Source organism: Pipistrellus kuhlii, unplaced genomic scaffold, assembly GCF_014108245.1.
Source record: "Pipistrellus kuhlii isolate mPipKuh1 unplaced genomic scaffold, mPipKuh1.p scaffold_m20_p_9, whole genome shotgun sequence".
Classification (NCBI taxonomy): domain Eukaryota; kingdom Metazoa; phylum Chordata; class Mammalia; order Chiroptera; family Vespertilionidae; genus Pipistrellus; species Pipistrellus kuhlii.
This window is the reverse complement of record NW_023425595.1, coordinates 15,803,517-15,818,575: the sequence shown is the minus strand read 5'-3', so window position 1 is coordinate 15,818,575 and position 15,059 is coordinate 15,803,517. Positions and strand designations below refer to the sequence as shown.

The 15,059-nt window shown below is 32.9% G+C and overlaps 1 protein-coding gene across 4 annotated transcripts in view; it reads left to right on the top strand.

The window, feature by feature from the left end:
• Positions 1 to 14,010, top strand: part of METTL15 (methyltransferase like 15) — a 148,295-nt gene extending 134,285 nt beyond the window's left edge. For 3 of the 4 annotated variants that reach the window (XM_045577551.1, XM_036427579.2, XM_036427577.2), the window contains exon 6: positions 11,321 to 14,010. In XM_045577551.1, the coding sequence (XP_045433507.1) occupies positions 11,321 to 11,766 (446 nt within the window). In that variant the 3' untranslated portion in view covers positions 11,767 to 14,010. Of the gene's footprint in view, positions 1 to 951; positions 1,075 to 11,320 lie in introns of those variants that run through there. The other variant, XM_045577552.1, reaches the window with a different exon arrangement.
• Positions 14,011 to 15,059: the final 1,049 nt, after the last annotated feature.

Sequence of the window (15,059 nt, the reverse complement as noted above, 5' to 3'; positions counted from 1 at the left end):
GTAACATTGGCAACTGTACCTTGGAGCTTGTGGATTAATTATGAGTGTGTGCTGAACTCACAAGAAAAAGGGGAGCACTGTTAAACACCTTTTAAATCTGGAAAGTATCAATGGCCCAATGCTGAGAGCAGTCCTGTATGCCCTATGCACTATTCTTTTTTTTTTTTTTTTTTAATATATTTTATTGATTTTTGTACAGAGAGAAAGGGAGATAGAGAGTTAGAAACATCAATGAGAGAGAGTCATCGATCAGCTGCCTCTTGCACATCCCCTACTGGGGATGTGCCCGCAACCAAGGTACATGCCCTTGACCGGAATCGAACCCGGGGCCCTTCAGTCCCCAAGCCGACGCTCTATCCATTGAGCCAAACCGGTCCCGGCACTATGCACTATTCTTAAAGATTCAAATAAAGCATCTTATTATGGGTCATAACTATGCTATATCTTTTACTTACAATTTTGCTTTCTGTTCACAATATCTGGCAAATAAGCCCCAGTACCTTCTTAAAGATCTCATAATTAAATTTAATATTGATCACTAAATAGGTAATAGGAATCATGATTCCATGTAGGCCGTCTTATCTATACTAAGCATTTTAACACATAGGCAGCATAGAATTATTTAAAAATAATATATGAAAAATATCCATTCTTTCTTTTAATTCTGAGCATGTTTCTTAACTCATCTCAACAGGTAATGTTCCTTGTTACCTTTTCTGCTCAAGCCTACAACTTTATTTTTTCCCTAATGTAGGAGCATTTGTAAACCTCTGCCACCCATAGTGAGATCATGTTGTCATCAGTCTTAACCTGGTAGGAGTTGGGGATTAGATGAGACTCCAAAGAAGTTTACAAAGAACCTCACTGAGTAAAGCCAATTTTATCCAGAACGATTCAAGTTCACAGATTTTAATTAACAGTTTGAAATTTGTAATATTACTTCCATTTCAGATGGATGAGAATTTAACACTGTATTAAAGGAGCCCAGGCAAAAGGACATGAGTTGCGTCACATAGACTTATTAAATGTGATGGAAATTCAGCAAACGAATGCTGGCAAACAGGTGCAAGAGCTGAATTAATTTTTAAACCCTACCACTCAGGGGGAATTGCAATGCATCATGTTGACAGCCACAGCACGTTGTTAATTTCATTCACAAGCTTAAAAACCTCAATACATTTGAATATGTGAATGTATTAAATTTTTAAAATTGTAAGTAGCATAAGGATGTCCCAGGACTAAAAATATAATTTCTCTCTGGGACTTCTAGTCATTTGTCTAGCCAGAAGCATGGTGTTTTTTTATGAATGAAATCTATCTTACCACTTCCACATACAAATTGTGTTCTATTATTATATGCAGTGCAGGCTGTTCCTAAGCAAGGTTTTCTCTTACTTTTAATATGAAATCCCTTGTGAGTCAGAGGAAAACTGAATGCTCACTAATCCAGTTTCCAACTTCTGCTGTCATGCATGAAGGGGGTTCTCAGTCTATATTCCGGTAGTGCTAAGTGGTGATGGTAATCCTGAAGTTAAAGAAAAAGACAGCAAAACATAACCAAATGAACACAGAGGCTTATGCGATGGTATCATTAAAGGTCATATGTGTAAGCTGAAACCTCACGGAACTTGATGTTTTCACCAGGAATGAACCTATTCTGAAGTCCCTGGTATATATGAGAATTTGATAGACGCCCTAGAATATCTCTATATAAGACTGCACTTACACAGAGCATTTTACAAAGTTTTCAGGGAGTTCATAATTTCCACATTCAAAATCCTGTGTATGGTACATCTTGATCTTTGTCTGAAACTAGAAGAGTATCTCTGAGTGGATTGAGTGGATTTTCCCCTCTGCCACCTGCTGTGCATGAGACCCTAGACATGGGAGTGGTGATAAAGGAAAATAAGACTTGAACTTTTTACAGCCTAGCTGAGGTTCATATACAAATAGTATAGAGTGGTAACTTGTTTGATGGAATATATACAAAAATTTATTTGCAAAAGCTTTTGTAAAAGATGGCACCTTAGAGAGTATTAAGGATTAGTAGGTAGAGAAAGAAGCATTCTAGACTAAGAATAAAAGCAAGGAGCACCACTCTGTCATTACTAAAATTAGGTGTTTACAAGAAACATGTAATAACAAATGTATGGAAAATCTTTTGGTCTTCTCTCAACATTTCTCAAGACACTTTAAAGAAAAGAATAAAAGGAGTTGGGTTTTGCCACCTAAGACCCTTATTCCTAATTGTACACAAGTTTGTTCCCTCATTTTGTTTAGCTGGAGAATATTAAGCATTCATTTTTTAGAACATAAAAGCAAATGTAACAAGTGAGTCAGGAAAAGCCCAGAAAATACTACATTGGATGAGTCCAGTCTTAAGCAAAAACATGGTAATCGGTACTTGCCCAAAAGTCTTTTGATAATGGCACTAATAGCAACTGTTTCTTTTTAAATCCACTATCAAGAAAACTGATGAAAAAGAGAGACATATGCACAGTCTAATAACCTGAGCTAACAATACGTTATTTTCAATAGAATGAAAAGGACAAAAGCCGAAGGTATTCATTACAGTTCCCATGGTAAGAGACCAGGGCAATGGCTGCCTTCACCAGATGTGCAGTCTCCAGGCTGACAATACCCATGTCCCCCAGGGAAATGGGGAGAGAAAGCTAAACTCCTGCAACTTGATGCAAAGTGATTTGGGTTCCATTACAGCATCTCTCAGTAAAAGGCTATTCAGACTTAGAGTAAAGATTCCACACTCATTTTCTCCCAGAAAATGAGATTGTTATATAAAACACCAGACGTGGAATCAGAGCTTCTGGAAATCACTCTAAACCATGTGATTTCATCTTAACTTCCTTAAATTCTAATCAGGAAAAAGGAGATGATATGATTTGGTGGGCATACCATCTTAACGTGGTTGCCTTGTTTTGGGCACACTTAAAGACAAGAAAACTCAAGAACGTTCTCAGGAAACTGAAAAATACAAACTAATAATATGTTTATTTGTTCGTATGCTGATCTGGGCTTCCAGGGAGTGTTTCTCTGGTGAACTAGCCAGAAATGCCATGTCTTTCTTCTGGGAAAGTTAGATTCACTCATTTGTACAAAAAAAGGGACATGTGGGGGGTCGACTTCGTGTTAAAAAGAGCTGAGTTTCCATTTGACTCCTGTTAACTTGAGAAGAGTCATTTAACCCCTCGGTTTTTCACCTTTACATGGAAATAAGGATATTTTCTTCTTACCTCTCTGAACTCATAGGGATTTAATGAGAAAATTAAGATATGTGAAAGATGATGAACATAAAACCTACTTTCAGTATTTTCCCAGATGTATAAACCAGAAAATAAATTCTATGGAATAGATAGTTGTTATTAAAAATTAAAAGTATCTCTTTCAGAGAGTTTAGAAATGCTAGGTAAACAAAGTTAATAGTTACCTTTGGAGCTCCACCATACTAATGGGCAATGTGAATCTCCCAAAGGCAGGTGTAGCATGCTGCATTTATTATGCTTATTGACAATAGACACTTGGGGTTGGGAGCCTATTTTACAGCCTTTCCCCAATATTTACATATCATTCTCCTCAATGGATGTGAGTTTTCTTGAGAACAAGCACTACCTCTTCAGAAACATTTTAATCCCCTTGTTTAATACATTGTGTATAATGAATACTGGCCAAATGAACGAATTTTGTATTATTATTCAGGATATAATTACTGATGTTTACTGAATATTATTGGTGTCAATTTTTATCTAAATTTCTAGTAGCCTCAGATTTTGTTTATTTAATAAGTGGACTAAATATACTGGGTTTTCAAACCTGTGAATAGAAAGGGTATAGTTTAAAATGACTCACAAATACATCTTATCCTTGTGGAACTATGCTTACAAAAGAAAACAGGTATAGAAAAGTGCTTTATTAAGACTACAGCAAAGGAATAAGAAAAAATGGTGTGATTAAAAAGTCACAATAGAAGTTGTATACTTGGGTGGCAACAGAAATCTGGAAATTTAATTACGGAAAATAATCTCCTGGCCATGTGAATGCAATCTGGAAGTTTTAGGTTAATGAAATGATGGTTCTTACAATTGTTACCATCAGTTATTAAAAATAATTAAGGCCAAACTAAAAAATCTCATTTCTATGCCATGCTAGATCTTCATACTTTTAAGGCCTATATACCACTTTATAAACTTAGAAGGGCACTTTCATTTTGTATGTAAGGAAAATTTTATACTTCATTTTGGATGCTGAGACATTTTAGTCTGATGCCCACATTCAATATACATTAATTACTCAGATGCTTCAGGGGTTTCATAAGCCCTCTATCCCACTTACTCTGTTAGTCCAGGATGACAGTATAATTAGTTTGGCCTTGACTTCAAATCAACACATCAAATCCCCTCCTCACCTATCATTTTACAGCTGAGAATAGTAAGTAAATGTGTGAGTGACATTTCTTAAAGTGACTACTTTATGCCAAGTATCTATAATAATAAAAGCATAATATGCTAATTAGACCAGACGTCCTTCCATGCTAAGCCTAGGAGTGCCTATTCATTTCGTGCATTGGGCTAGGTGTTCCTGTTTTCTTTATTTGATCTTCACAGTAATTCTCTGAGAAGAGTTATTTTATCTTCCAGTGAAGAAACAAACTCAGAATTGTTATTGCCTCATATTAAACAACCAGAAAAATATAAAAGATCTGATCTATGAACCTAGTTTCTTCTTTCTATATTTGGGTGCCATTTCTTTTACCATGTTGTCTTAATATAAGTATTGTCTTTTTTTTTATGCTTTTCCATATGGTGATTAAAATATATATGCATTATTAGTACTTACAAAGAGCCTGAGCATAATTGAGGTGAAGACAACTCTTATACTCCTAATGAAGAACATATTGAATCTATAGATTGCTTTGGGTAGTATGGACATTTTAATATTAATTCTACCAGCCCATGTATATGATATAATCTTCCACTTGTAATGGATATTCACTTTAATAATGTAGTTTTTTTTTTTTAAAGTATACTTAACTTGAAAACATCTTGCTATTAATGTTTATTAGCGATATTTGACCTTCAATTCTAAATGATAGCTGCATGGAGCCAAACCAATATTACATGAAATGTTAAAATCTTCTTTAAGAAGAAGAGGGGGAAAAAATATTGAAAATATAAACAATAAAATGACAGTTAATACATATTTATCACTAATTGAATCTAAAAATTAAAATAAACAAAGAACAAAATAAACTGATGACTAACACAGAAACAGAAAAATGGAAATATGGAACAGATTGATGAATCTCAGAGGAAAGGGGGGAAGGGTTAGGAAGAGATATATTTATTGCCACTATTATTTTTCATATATTTTATATTTTTTTCTCTTTAAAATAGCAAGATTATATCAGTAAAACTGATGATAGTAGGAAACCGAAAGCTAATATACATTTTAAAAATATGTCTTGTTGAGACTATTACAGATTCCCCCTTCTATTCCCCCCATTGCTCCCATTCACCCTGATCCCACTCTGCCCTATTCCTTTACTGCCCTATTGGCTGTGCCCATGAATAATGCATTATACATATACATTCTTTGGTAGGAGGAAAACAGTTTTGTTATTTTGATGAACTGATAAAAATTTTGATTTAGGATTTTATAGGCATTAAGTGAACTAAAGCTTACATAAAATCTCAATAATATTGTACATTAATCTTGGGGGGGGAATGCACTTAAATCACTGAAGAGCTTGATGAGATTTTTTTAAAACATAACTTATCAAATTTTACCATTACATTCTCATGTCTTATTTTATTCTTTTAAAGAAATATGCAAAACTAAAGTTCACCTTGCACATTTGCTCATTTCATATAATAAGGACTTGCAAACAAGCATTTCTTAAAGTTAAAATTATTTGCATGTTCACCATTGCATGTCAGATAATTGATTCATTAAGGAAATTCCAAAGCAGTATCATTAAGTACATGCAAACAGTTCTATTGAGAGAGTGAAATGATTGGCAAATTTGGGAGGTCAATTGCCCCATTAAAATGATAATTTTTTATCCACAGTCACATTTGGCCAAAATGTAGGATATAGGATAGGGCCTATTTTGTGACATTAATTTTACATTCTAGTCATAATGTTTTCTGTAACTAAAAATATTATACTTTCCATTTAGTCATTTATGTTACTAAATATTATACTTTTCATATATATATATATATATATATATATATATATATATATATCCAATTATATGAATGAAACAGTTTATAGTAATGTTTCTAGATTATTCATTTATCCATTAATGTGTTTCAATCATTATCTATTTATTATCTTTTCAACAATCATTTACTGAGTATTTACTATAGTAGTTTTTAATCTTGGCTGCAAGTCAAAATCTTCTGTGAAGCTTTTTTAAAGCAGTGATTCCTGTGTAATAAACCCCTGAAACTAATTCAGTAGTTTTGGACTGGGGCCAGGAATCTTTATTTTTTCCAATCTCCATGAGTGACCCTGGTGTGCATTCAGGATTAAGAATCATAAACTTCTCAGTTAAGCGCAAGATTGAAAGATTGAACACGGAATAGGTTCTCTTCACAAGGAGACCAGAGTCAAGTGAGTAAGGTAGACAAGTAAACTAGTAATTATGGTAAAATGTAGTAATTGTTAGACTAGTGGTTAGTACACTTCCACCCACTTAGATCTAATGTACATCAGCCCATAAAACACAGGAAGTTTTTCTCTCCGTACCAAGCCAAATGGCCTACGTTGTGATTGCATCCATATTTTCTGTCTAGCTGTATGCCTTAATCAAATGAATTAGCCATACAAGATTCTGTAATTAAACTCAGGAAATTGAAAAGCAGAGACCAGTTTCTATTTTTGATAGCAGGATATGGGAGATGAGAAAGAGGTGACGAAGGATTGCAAAGCGGTATGCTCCTCAAGGGCAGGGACCAGGCCTCATTAATATTTCCTTCCATGGGCCTGATTCAGAATCCAGCACATGGTTAGGCATTGGATCTGGTGTAGTTTTGAATTTTAGTTTTTCATGCTTACTACGCAAATGCCCCTACTACACTGTGTATATCTGAGAGAGTGCTGTTCCTTACACTCTGACCAGTGAATTTCACAAGGAAACACATTTGCTACTTGAGAGCCACAGGTCATTTGCTGAATTATATTTACATTTTCTTTCTTCTTTTTTTAAAAAAAAATATATATTTTTTTTTATTGATTTCAGAGAGGAAAGGAGAGGAAATCATTGATCATTGACTATGCATACCCCACACTGGGGATCAAACCCACAATCCAGGCATGAGTCCTGACAGAAAATCAAACCTTAATCTCCTGGTTCATAATTCAATGCTCAACCACTGAATCACTTCAGCCAGGCATTTTTAAACTATCTAATTTAAACAAATAAACTTGCTTAATTTTTTGTATTAGGGTCTTCTTGAGTATTTGTACCATTGCCAGTTTATGGTTTTTTTTTTTATTACTTTAATTTCCATTTTGATAGGCTGTTTTATATTCTTTTGCTTCTCTTTTATTTCATTTTTCACAGTCTGCATTATCAACCTTTTTTTCCCTATGAATTACAAATGCAAAAGGGCCTGTATAAAGGAAGGGAGCCCTAGTAATGGAACCTATCTAAAATAAGGGAGGATGTGTGCCTCTGGGGAGAGCTGCATAAAAAGGTCCACAAAGCACGTTGCCCTTATCATCTCCTAGTCCCTAAATATGGGACTTCAGGAAGTTGACAGAATCACACCTAGAAATTATTTTCAAGAAACCCAGTGAACATAGTCCAGATTAGAGTTCCCTGAACAAAAGTAAGAAAGCCTCAGAAGAAAAGTGTCTTGAATTGGAGTTATTTTGTTTTCTTCAAGACTATCCATTCCTCAGCATAAGTGAAAGCTTTTATTTTCTTTCTCCATAATATGGTATTGGCAGGGGCTAATGAGATCTTATAAAGAAAAGCTTGTCATTACAGTGGTATTACACTATTAGCTTAGGGATTCATATACAGTTGTGGATGTGCTTAAGAGTGACTATAAATAACATAAACTTGAAGTTACATAATATAAAATATTAATAAAGCCTCACTTGATCTGAATACTTCAAAATAAAACAGATTCACTCACTAGAAGAACTAGTCAGCAATATAGTTTCACATCTAGCTGGCTGAATGAATTATAAACTATAATTCTGCCATAAGAAAATGTCATTTTAGCTGGTAATCAGAAATGCCTACCATACTGTGTCATGTCAATTGAAACAATGTTGTTGTTTATATTAGAACTTTTCTCGTGATTTCATACATTATTTGGTTATTTTAACATTTCCTATTTTCATTAGTTTTCAAAAATATAGGATGTCCTAAAAAAATGTGTACATACTTTAATATCTGCTAGCTCACTTAATTTTCACTGCTTTTTAGGTTTAACTGATTTGAAATAATGGGTGAGGCCAAACTAAGCTTTGAGCAAAGAAAATTTACCCTAAAGTGCCACTAGACTTTTTTTTTTATGGAAATACATAAAAGATAACATTTATGGTATAAAAGCAGCAACAGTTGACAAATTGAGGGTGCACAAATGCCAAACAAAATGATTCTTGATATTTGCAATTCCATTGCTTCTAATGTCTGGACTAGAATAGTCATCAGTTTGAAAATAGGCATTAACAAAAATAATTATTCATTTCTGTAGATTCCTTTAAATTTTGAAAATGAACTGTATGCTAATCAACACTGGCTTTATAGTCACTCAGTGTGTATACATTTTGGGGGGACACCCTGTATATTTAATAACAATATCAAGGAAGTATTCATTAAGCTATCTGCCTTTCTTTAATTTCCTCAGTTTTGTTAACACATTCCCAGGCATAGCTAATTCATTGCTATGTTAAAAACCACACCCTCAAATATACAGGAGTAGGCAAAAGGAGGTTTATGGAAAATAATACAATGTTTCATGTATTCACAACTGTAAACCTATTTTTGCTAACCCCTATATATGTTTGAAATGTGATAAAATATCAAGGGAGCTAGGCAATTACCACATTGAGCTATACTTTTATTTTTTTACAAAATGCTAAAGACAATGTTAAGAAAAATTTTTTCAAAAAATTAAAGCAAAAATATCCCACAGTGTTTGTTAATCCTTTTGTTTCATGAATGTTTACCTCCTATTTTACTTTATCCATGCACATTAAAATGTATTTTATATTACATTTCTCCTTTGAGAAAATTTGTTTTGAATTATGCAAGAATTGAATCATGCAAGGTCTTAAGGAATGCAACCTTCCTCAAGTGTCCTCTAAATTCAAGCTCTAAAGTATGGAATTGCATGTTTGTTCAGATGCTTAAAATGTTTTGAATCACCTTCCTTGGTGACCAAAACTCTTTCCCTGGAAAATGATTAAATTAAATAGCAAATGGCAAGAAGCTGACCTCCCCCTCCAGCTTTGACTTTGACATTTTGTTTCTGAGAGACATGGTTGTTGGAAGATAAATTCCCTGATGTCTACCATTTTCTAGCCTTTTAGCAAGGTAGTTTTTGCAGGGAAGGAGTGAACGTAGAACACTGATGTAGTTAAAGTTAGATGCCAGGTTCTCAGCTCCTGGGTACATTGTTTCTTCCCTTCTCTGATCCAGTTCCCTGAGAAGAGTAATCACATGTGTGTTAGTGTACTTGGGATGTGGGATGCATTTACTATAGATGACTAGGATGTGAACAGAGGTTCCAGCTTGGGTAGAAGCACACTATAGATACTCAAATTTCAGGATTGCAGTCATGCTTTCAGATCTTCATTTGTAGGAAATCTGGACTGGAAAGATTTCTCTGTGGGACAATATTCTTTAGGAATTGGCACCTAAATCAAATAAGGACACCTGTATAAATTCATTGAACGTTATACTTTAATATCATTTGTATGCCAGTGGGTGTAAGTCTAAGGAAATTATATTTATTGATTTGTTTAAAAATTAGGATTTTTATGTTTATCTTGAAAATTAGATGCAGCGTGACTGATCTGCATGACTTAAAATATTATATAAAGTAGTATCATATGTGTTACTTTTTACTTTGCTTCTTTTACATATGCTAGATATAAATTTATTATCAGATATATAACTTGCAAATTTTTCCCAATTTCTTTGGGCTGTCTTTTTACTTTCTTGGTAGTGTCCTTTGAAAGACAAAGGTTTTTAATTTTGATGAAGTCTACTTTATTTTTTCTTTGTTACTTATGAGTTTAGTGTGTTTTAAATAAGAGCATTTGCCAAATTCTAAGTCATGAAGATTTATCTCTGTGTTTTCATTTAAGAGTTTTACAGTTATTGTTCTCACATGTAAGTCTTTGATCTTTTTAGAGTTAATTTTTGTGTATGATTTAAGGGTTCAACTTCATTCTTTTTATGTAGCTATCTGGTTATCCCAGTACCATTTGTCAAAAGATTAATCTTTCCCCATTGAATGCACTTGGCACTGTTGTCAAAAATCAGTTGATCATAATTATATGGTTTTATTTCTAGGCTTCCAATTAAATTTCATTTATCTTATGTCTAGTGCTGTGTTAGTATCAGACTATGTCAATTACTGTTGTTTTGTAGTAAATTTTGAAATCTGTGTGAGTCCTCCTACTATATGTATTTAGAATTATTGTTTATCCTTTTGCTAGTTATCTTCTCTTTGTCGCATCCTGTTCTTTTCTTTTATCTACTTTTATGTTAAACAGTATTTTGTGGATTATTTTTAATTTATTTGAAAATGTCTTTGAACCTTTAATTTTAAAGAATAATTTTAGAATAGTCTTTTATTGGAAGACAGATTTTTACCCCCTTAGCTATTTAAATATCATCCCAGTGCCTTATACCCTCTATTGTCCTAATGGGAAATTAGCTATTAATCATATTTTTGTTCTCCTTTGTTTAATGTATTGTTTTACTTTGTTGTAGTCAAGATTTTTCTCATTATCTTTTGCTTCTAGTAGGGTTTGATTATAATGTGCTAGGTGCAATTTCCTCTGTTTATTCTATTTTGGGGCATCATTGAACATCTTGTAGCTGAGAACTTCTTTTCTGCTCCTATTTGACTCTAGTATCTTTTTATGATTTATGAAATAGGTTTTAAGCTTTGTTAAAATGCTTGAAATAAAATGGGAAAGTACTGATTAAATGCTACAATTTTCAAAGGAAATTTAATGCCTTAAATATATGCACAACCTAGTACATTTACAGTAGAAAATATTAATGTTACCTGTCCTCTTTTCCTATTTTCACAAAATCTGTTTATAGGTGCATTTCCTCCTGCTGCTATTTATGCACGAAAAGACTTGCTACAACGATCTACCCATATTGCTACCAAGACTTTCCAAGCTTTCCGCATATTTGTGAACAATGAACTCAATGAACTTTATGCCGGACTGAAGACAGCTCAGAAGTTTCTGAGACCTGGTGGTCGTCTTGTTGCACTCTCCTTCCATTCCCTAGAGGATCGCATTGTCAAACGATTCTTGCTTGGGATAAGCATGACAGAAAGATTTAATCTAAGTGTAAGACAGAAGGTGGCACAAACATCACAATTGGCTTCAAGGAATGAAAACAAGGAAGGAGTCTCTCTAGGAAGGGCCCCTTTAATGTGGGAATTGATACATAAGAAGGTGCTTACCCCAGAAAATCGGGATGTACAGGATAACCCCAGAGGGCGCTCAGCCAAGCTTAGAGCAGCTATCAAATTATGAGAAAGTTACAATCATCTAATCCTTCAAGTGTTCCCTCACAGTTTCTCACCTGGACAGATTAACACAAGAAATTATGGGGATATATATTTATATAAGTATCTGGTCATATGTGTGGACATTGAGCATTTTTAGCATTTTTTTTCTCACAGAGAAAATGTAGGTAATATTAATATGGCACAGAAAATTCAACTAAAAGAGCAGCAGCATCTCAAAATTGGACAGATGGGTTTATCTTGGCATTATTCAGGAAAATGCATCTTATCAATTATGGTTATATATTATAAATTGGTGATTCTAAGTGAATAAAATAGCTATATAATTACATGTACATAAGATAAGAATTAAATACTTAAGTTCACTTTTGACTGATTTTATCTACCTTTGTAATATGTAACTTTAGTTTCAAAGCTTATTGACTGCTTCTACTCTATAGGCTTTATTCAAATCTGAACAATTCTTTATTGAAATCACTAATAGAAAATATTCTAGGGAACAATGTGCTCAAATTAGAAACAAAAAATGCACCTAGAAAAATGTTTCTTTTTTGCATGAAGTCATATTTATTAGTGAGAGAGATTCTCAACGGTAAGTTCCCATCCAAGTACCCGATCAACACACAAAAGATCACACTCTTATATTCAACAGTGTTTCATCTGTTTCATCAATTATTTTTAGATCTATATACTATGGGAATTTTTTTCGTTAATATTAATGAAACTGACAGCACTGGGTTGGATAGTGTCCTTCTAAAATCCATGTCCTTCACGGAACCTCAGAATGTAACCTTATTTGAAAATATGGTCATTGCTGATGTAAGTACTAGTAGTTAGGACAATTTGGAGCAGGGCAGGCCCTTTATCAAATGTGTCTGGTGTCCCTGTAAGAAGCTGGGAAGAGACAGGGACAGAGGGAAAACACATGAAGATGGAAGCAGAGATTGGAGCGATACATCTGCAAACCAAGGGAAGCCAAGGGCTGCTGGCAACCATCAGAAGCTAGGAGAGAAGCATGAAATAGATTCTCCATCAGAGTCTTCAGGAGGAGCCAGCTGTGCTGACACCTTGATTTCAAACTTCCAGCCTCCACAACAGTCAGAGAATAAATTTCTGCTATTGTAAGCCACCCAATTTGTGGTAATTTGTTACAGCAGCCCTAGGAAACTAAAACTCTGACAGCAAAAAATCTTGAATAAGTTTCATGACAAGAAGGTTTCTTCAATAAACAAAAAATTGCTTTCAAATTGTTGTAGTATAAAAATATATTAGCTACTTTATGTAATTAGACTGTTTACCACAATCATTCTTGCTTACTTTTTAGGTCTATAAAATAAAATATATGAATGAGGCTTGGGAGTAGAGAAATAAAGAATCAATCTCAAGTGCATGGCACTCAACATTTTCACCTATTTCCCCACCCTACTACTATCCTTTGGCAACCATCAGCTTGTTCTCTATACCTGTAGATCTGTTGTTTTGTTTTGTTCCTTTGTTTTGTTTTGTAGGTTGGTTTTTTAGACTTCACACATAGGTAAAATCCTACAGTATTTGTCTTTCTCTTATTTATTTCACTTTAGCAGAATACCCTCTAGGACCATCCATTTTGTCCCAAATAGTAAGATTTTATTCCTGTTTTTACAAATTAATATTCTATCGTATGTATGTACCACCTCTTCTTTTTCTACTCACTTACTGATGAATATATCATTGCTTTCATATCATTGCTGTTGTCAGTCATGCTGCAGTGATCTAAAGCTGCATGTCTTTTTGAATTCATGTTTTTGTTTTCTTCAGATAAATATCCATGAAGAGTATTGCTGGGTCATATGGCAACTCTATTTTTAATTTTTTGAGGAATCTCCGTACTGTTCTCCATAGTGGCAATGCGAATTTACAACCTACCAAATTGAGTGAAGGTTCCATTTTCTTCACATCACTTGTTATTTGTTGATTTTTAAATGATAACCTTTGTTAAAAGAGTGAGCTAATATTTCATTATAATTTTAATTTGCATTTTCCTAATGAAAAGTGATGTTTAGCATATTTTTTTATGTCTGTTGGCCATTGGATGTCCTCTTTGGAGAAATGTCTACTCAGCTTCTCTGCTTATTTTTTAATATGAATGAGTTTTAAATGGTTAATTCTGGAGAATGTTTTTGGGGAATTCAAGCAATATTTATGGAAAATAAAAACTGATTGTTAGCATGAATATGAATTGCTTTTCTAATAAAATATAAAGAATATAAAACCAGCAATTGTTTGACATTTCTGAATCTCTTTATCAACTGCTTCTACCAATCATTTTAATACATCATTGATGATATTATGTAGCACATCGATTCTTAACAAGTTTTAGATCATTGCTTATTAATAAATAAAATTTAATAACTTCACATAATTTATAGTTGATATCCTCATATATTCTTTTTTATAATTGTATATGTTACTATATGATCACTTTGAAGTTTCTAGAGTTTTATTTTCTGAGATCGTAATCACATCTACATATATTTTATGTAATATGTGATATATGATTTGTGCTTAAATTCATTTAAGTTACAACCAGTAGTTTATAATATATTTTGCCTTATTAGATTTTTGAAATTTAATACTATCTCTTAAAAATTTACATATTTCAAATATTATTTGAAAGTCATAGTTTTTAGTCTTTGCAGAGTAAAGGTTTATAAAATTATTTTTTTTTTAATTTTTTAAAGAATAAGAAGCTATACTTCGGACTTTTAAAAGTAATTTTTAAAATGATGAATCTATACTTCGGACTTTTAAAAGTAATTTTAATTTCATTTGAAACACTCATCCAAAAATTATGAAACAGTTCTTAATGTTAAATTCAAAATATACAACAAATACAAAATTTGTATCAATACTTTCATTTGGTAAAATATATCTATTTATTCATTCCATAAGCATATATTAAAGCCGACCATTTGGAAGAAATAAAAATCATCTCTCCTTTTTATACTCCTCATTTTTCCTTTGTTGTTCACATTGGTATGTGAGTTTCTTGTATGTGACCTTCATTTATAATTCTAATTTACTCTGGACAAAAATATTAGACAATATTAGCAGCTACTCTCATTATTAAGATTCTAACATGGACCTTAGCATGTTGAGATCCATATTAGAATCTTTGCAATTGATAAGAATAACTGAAAATTGTTTCTATAATATTTATTTTAATGTAATTTTTTCTATTTAGTTTTTGTGATTGCTGCAGTATTCTAATAGATACTTTTGTGTAAACAACAGTCTATAATAGTAATGCATAAACATTAA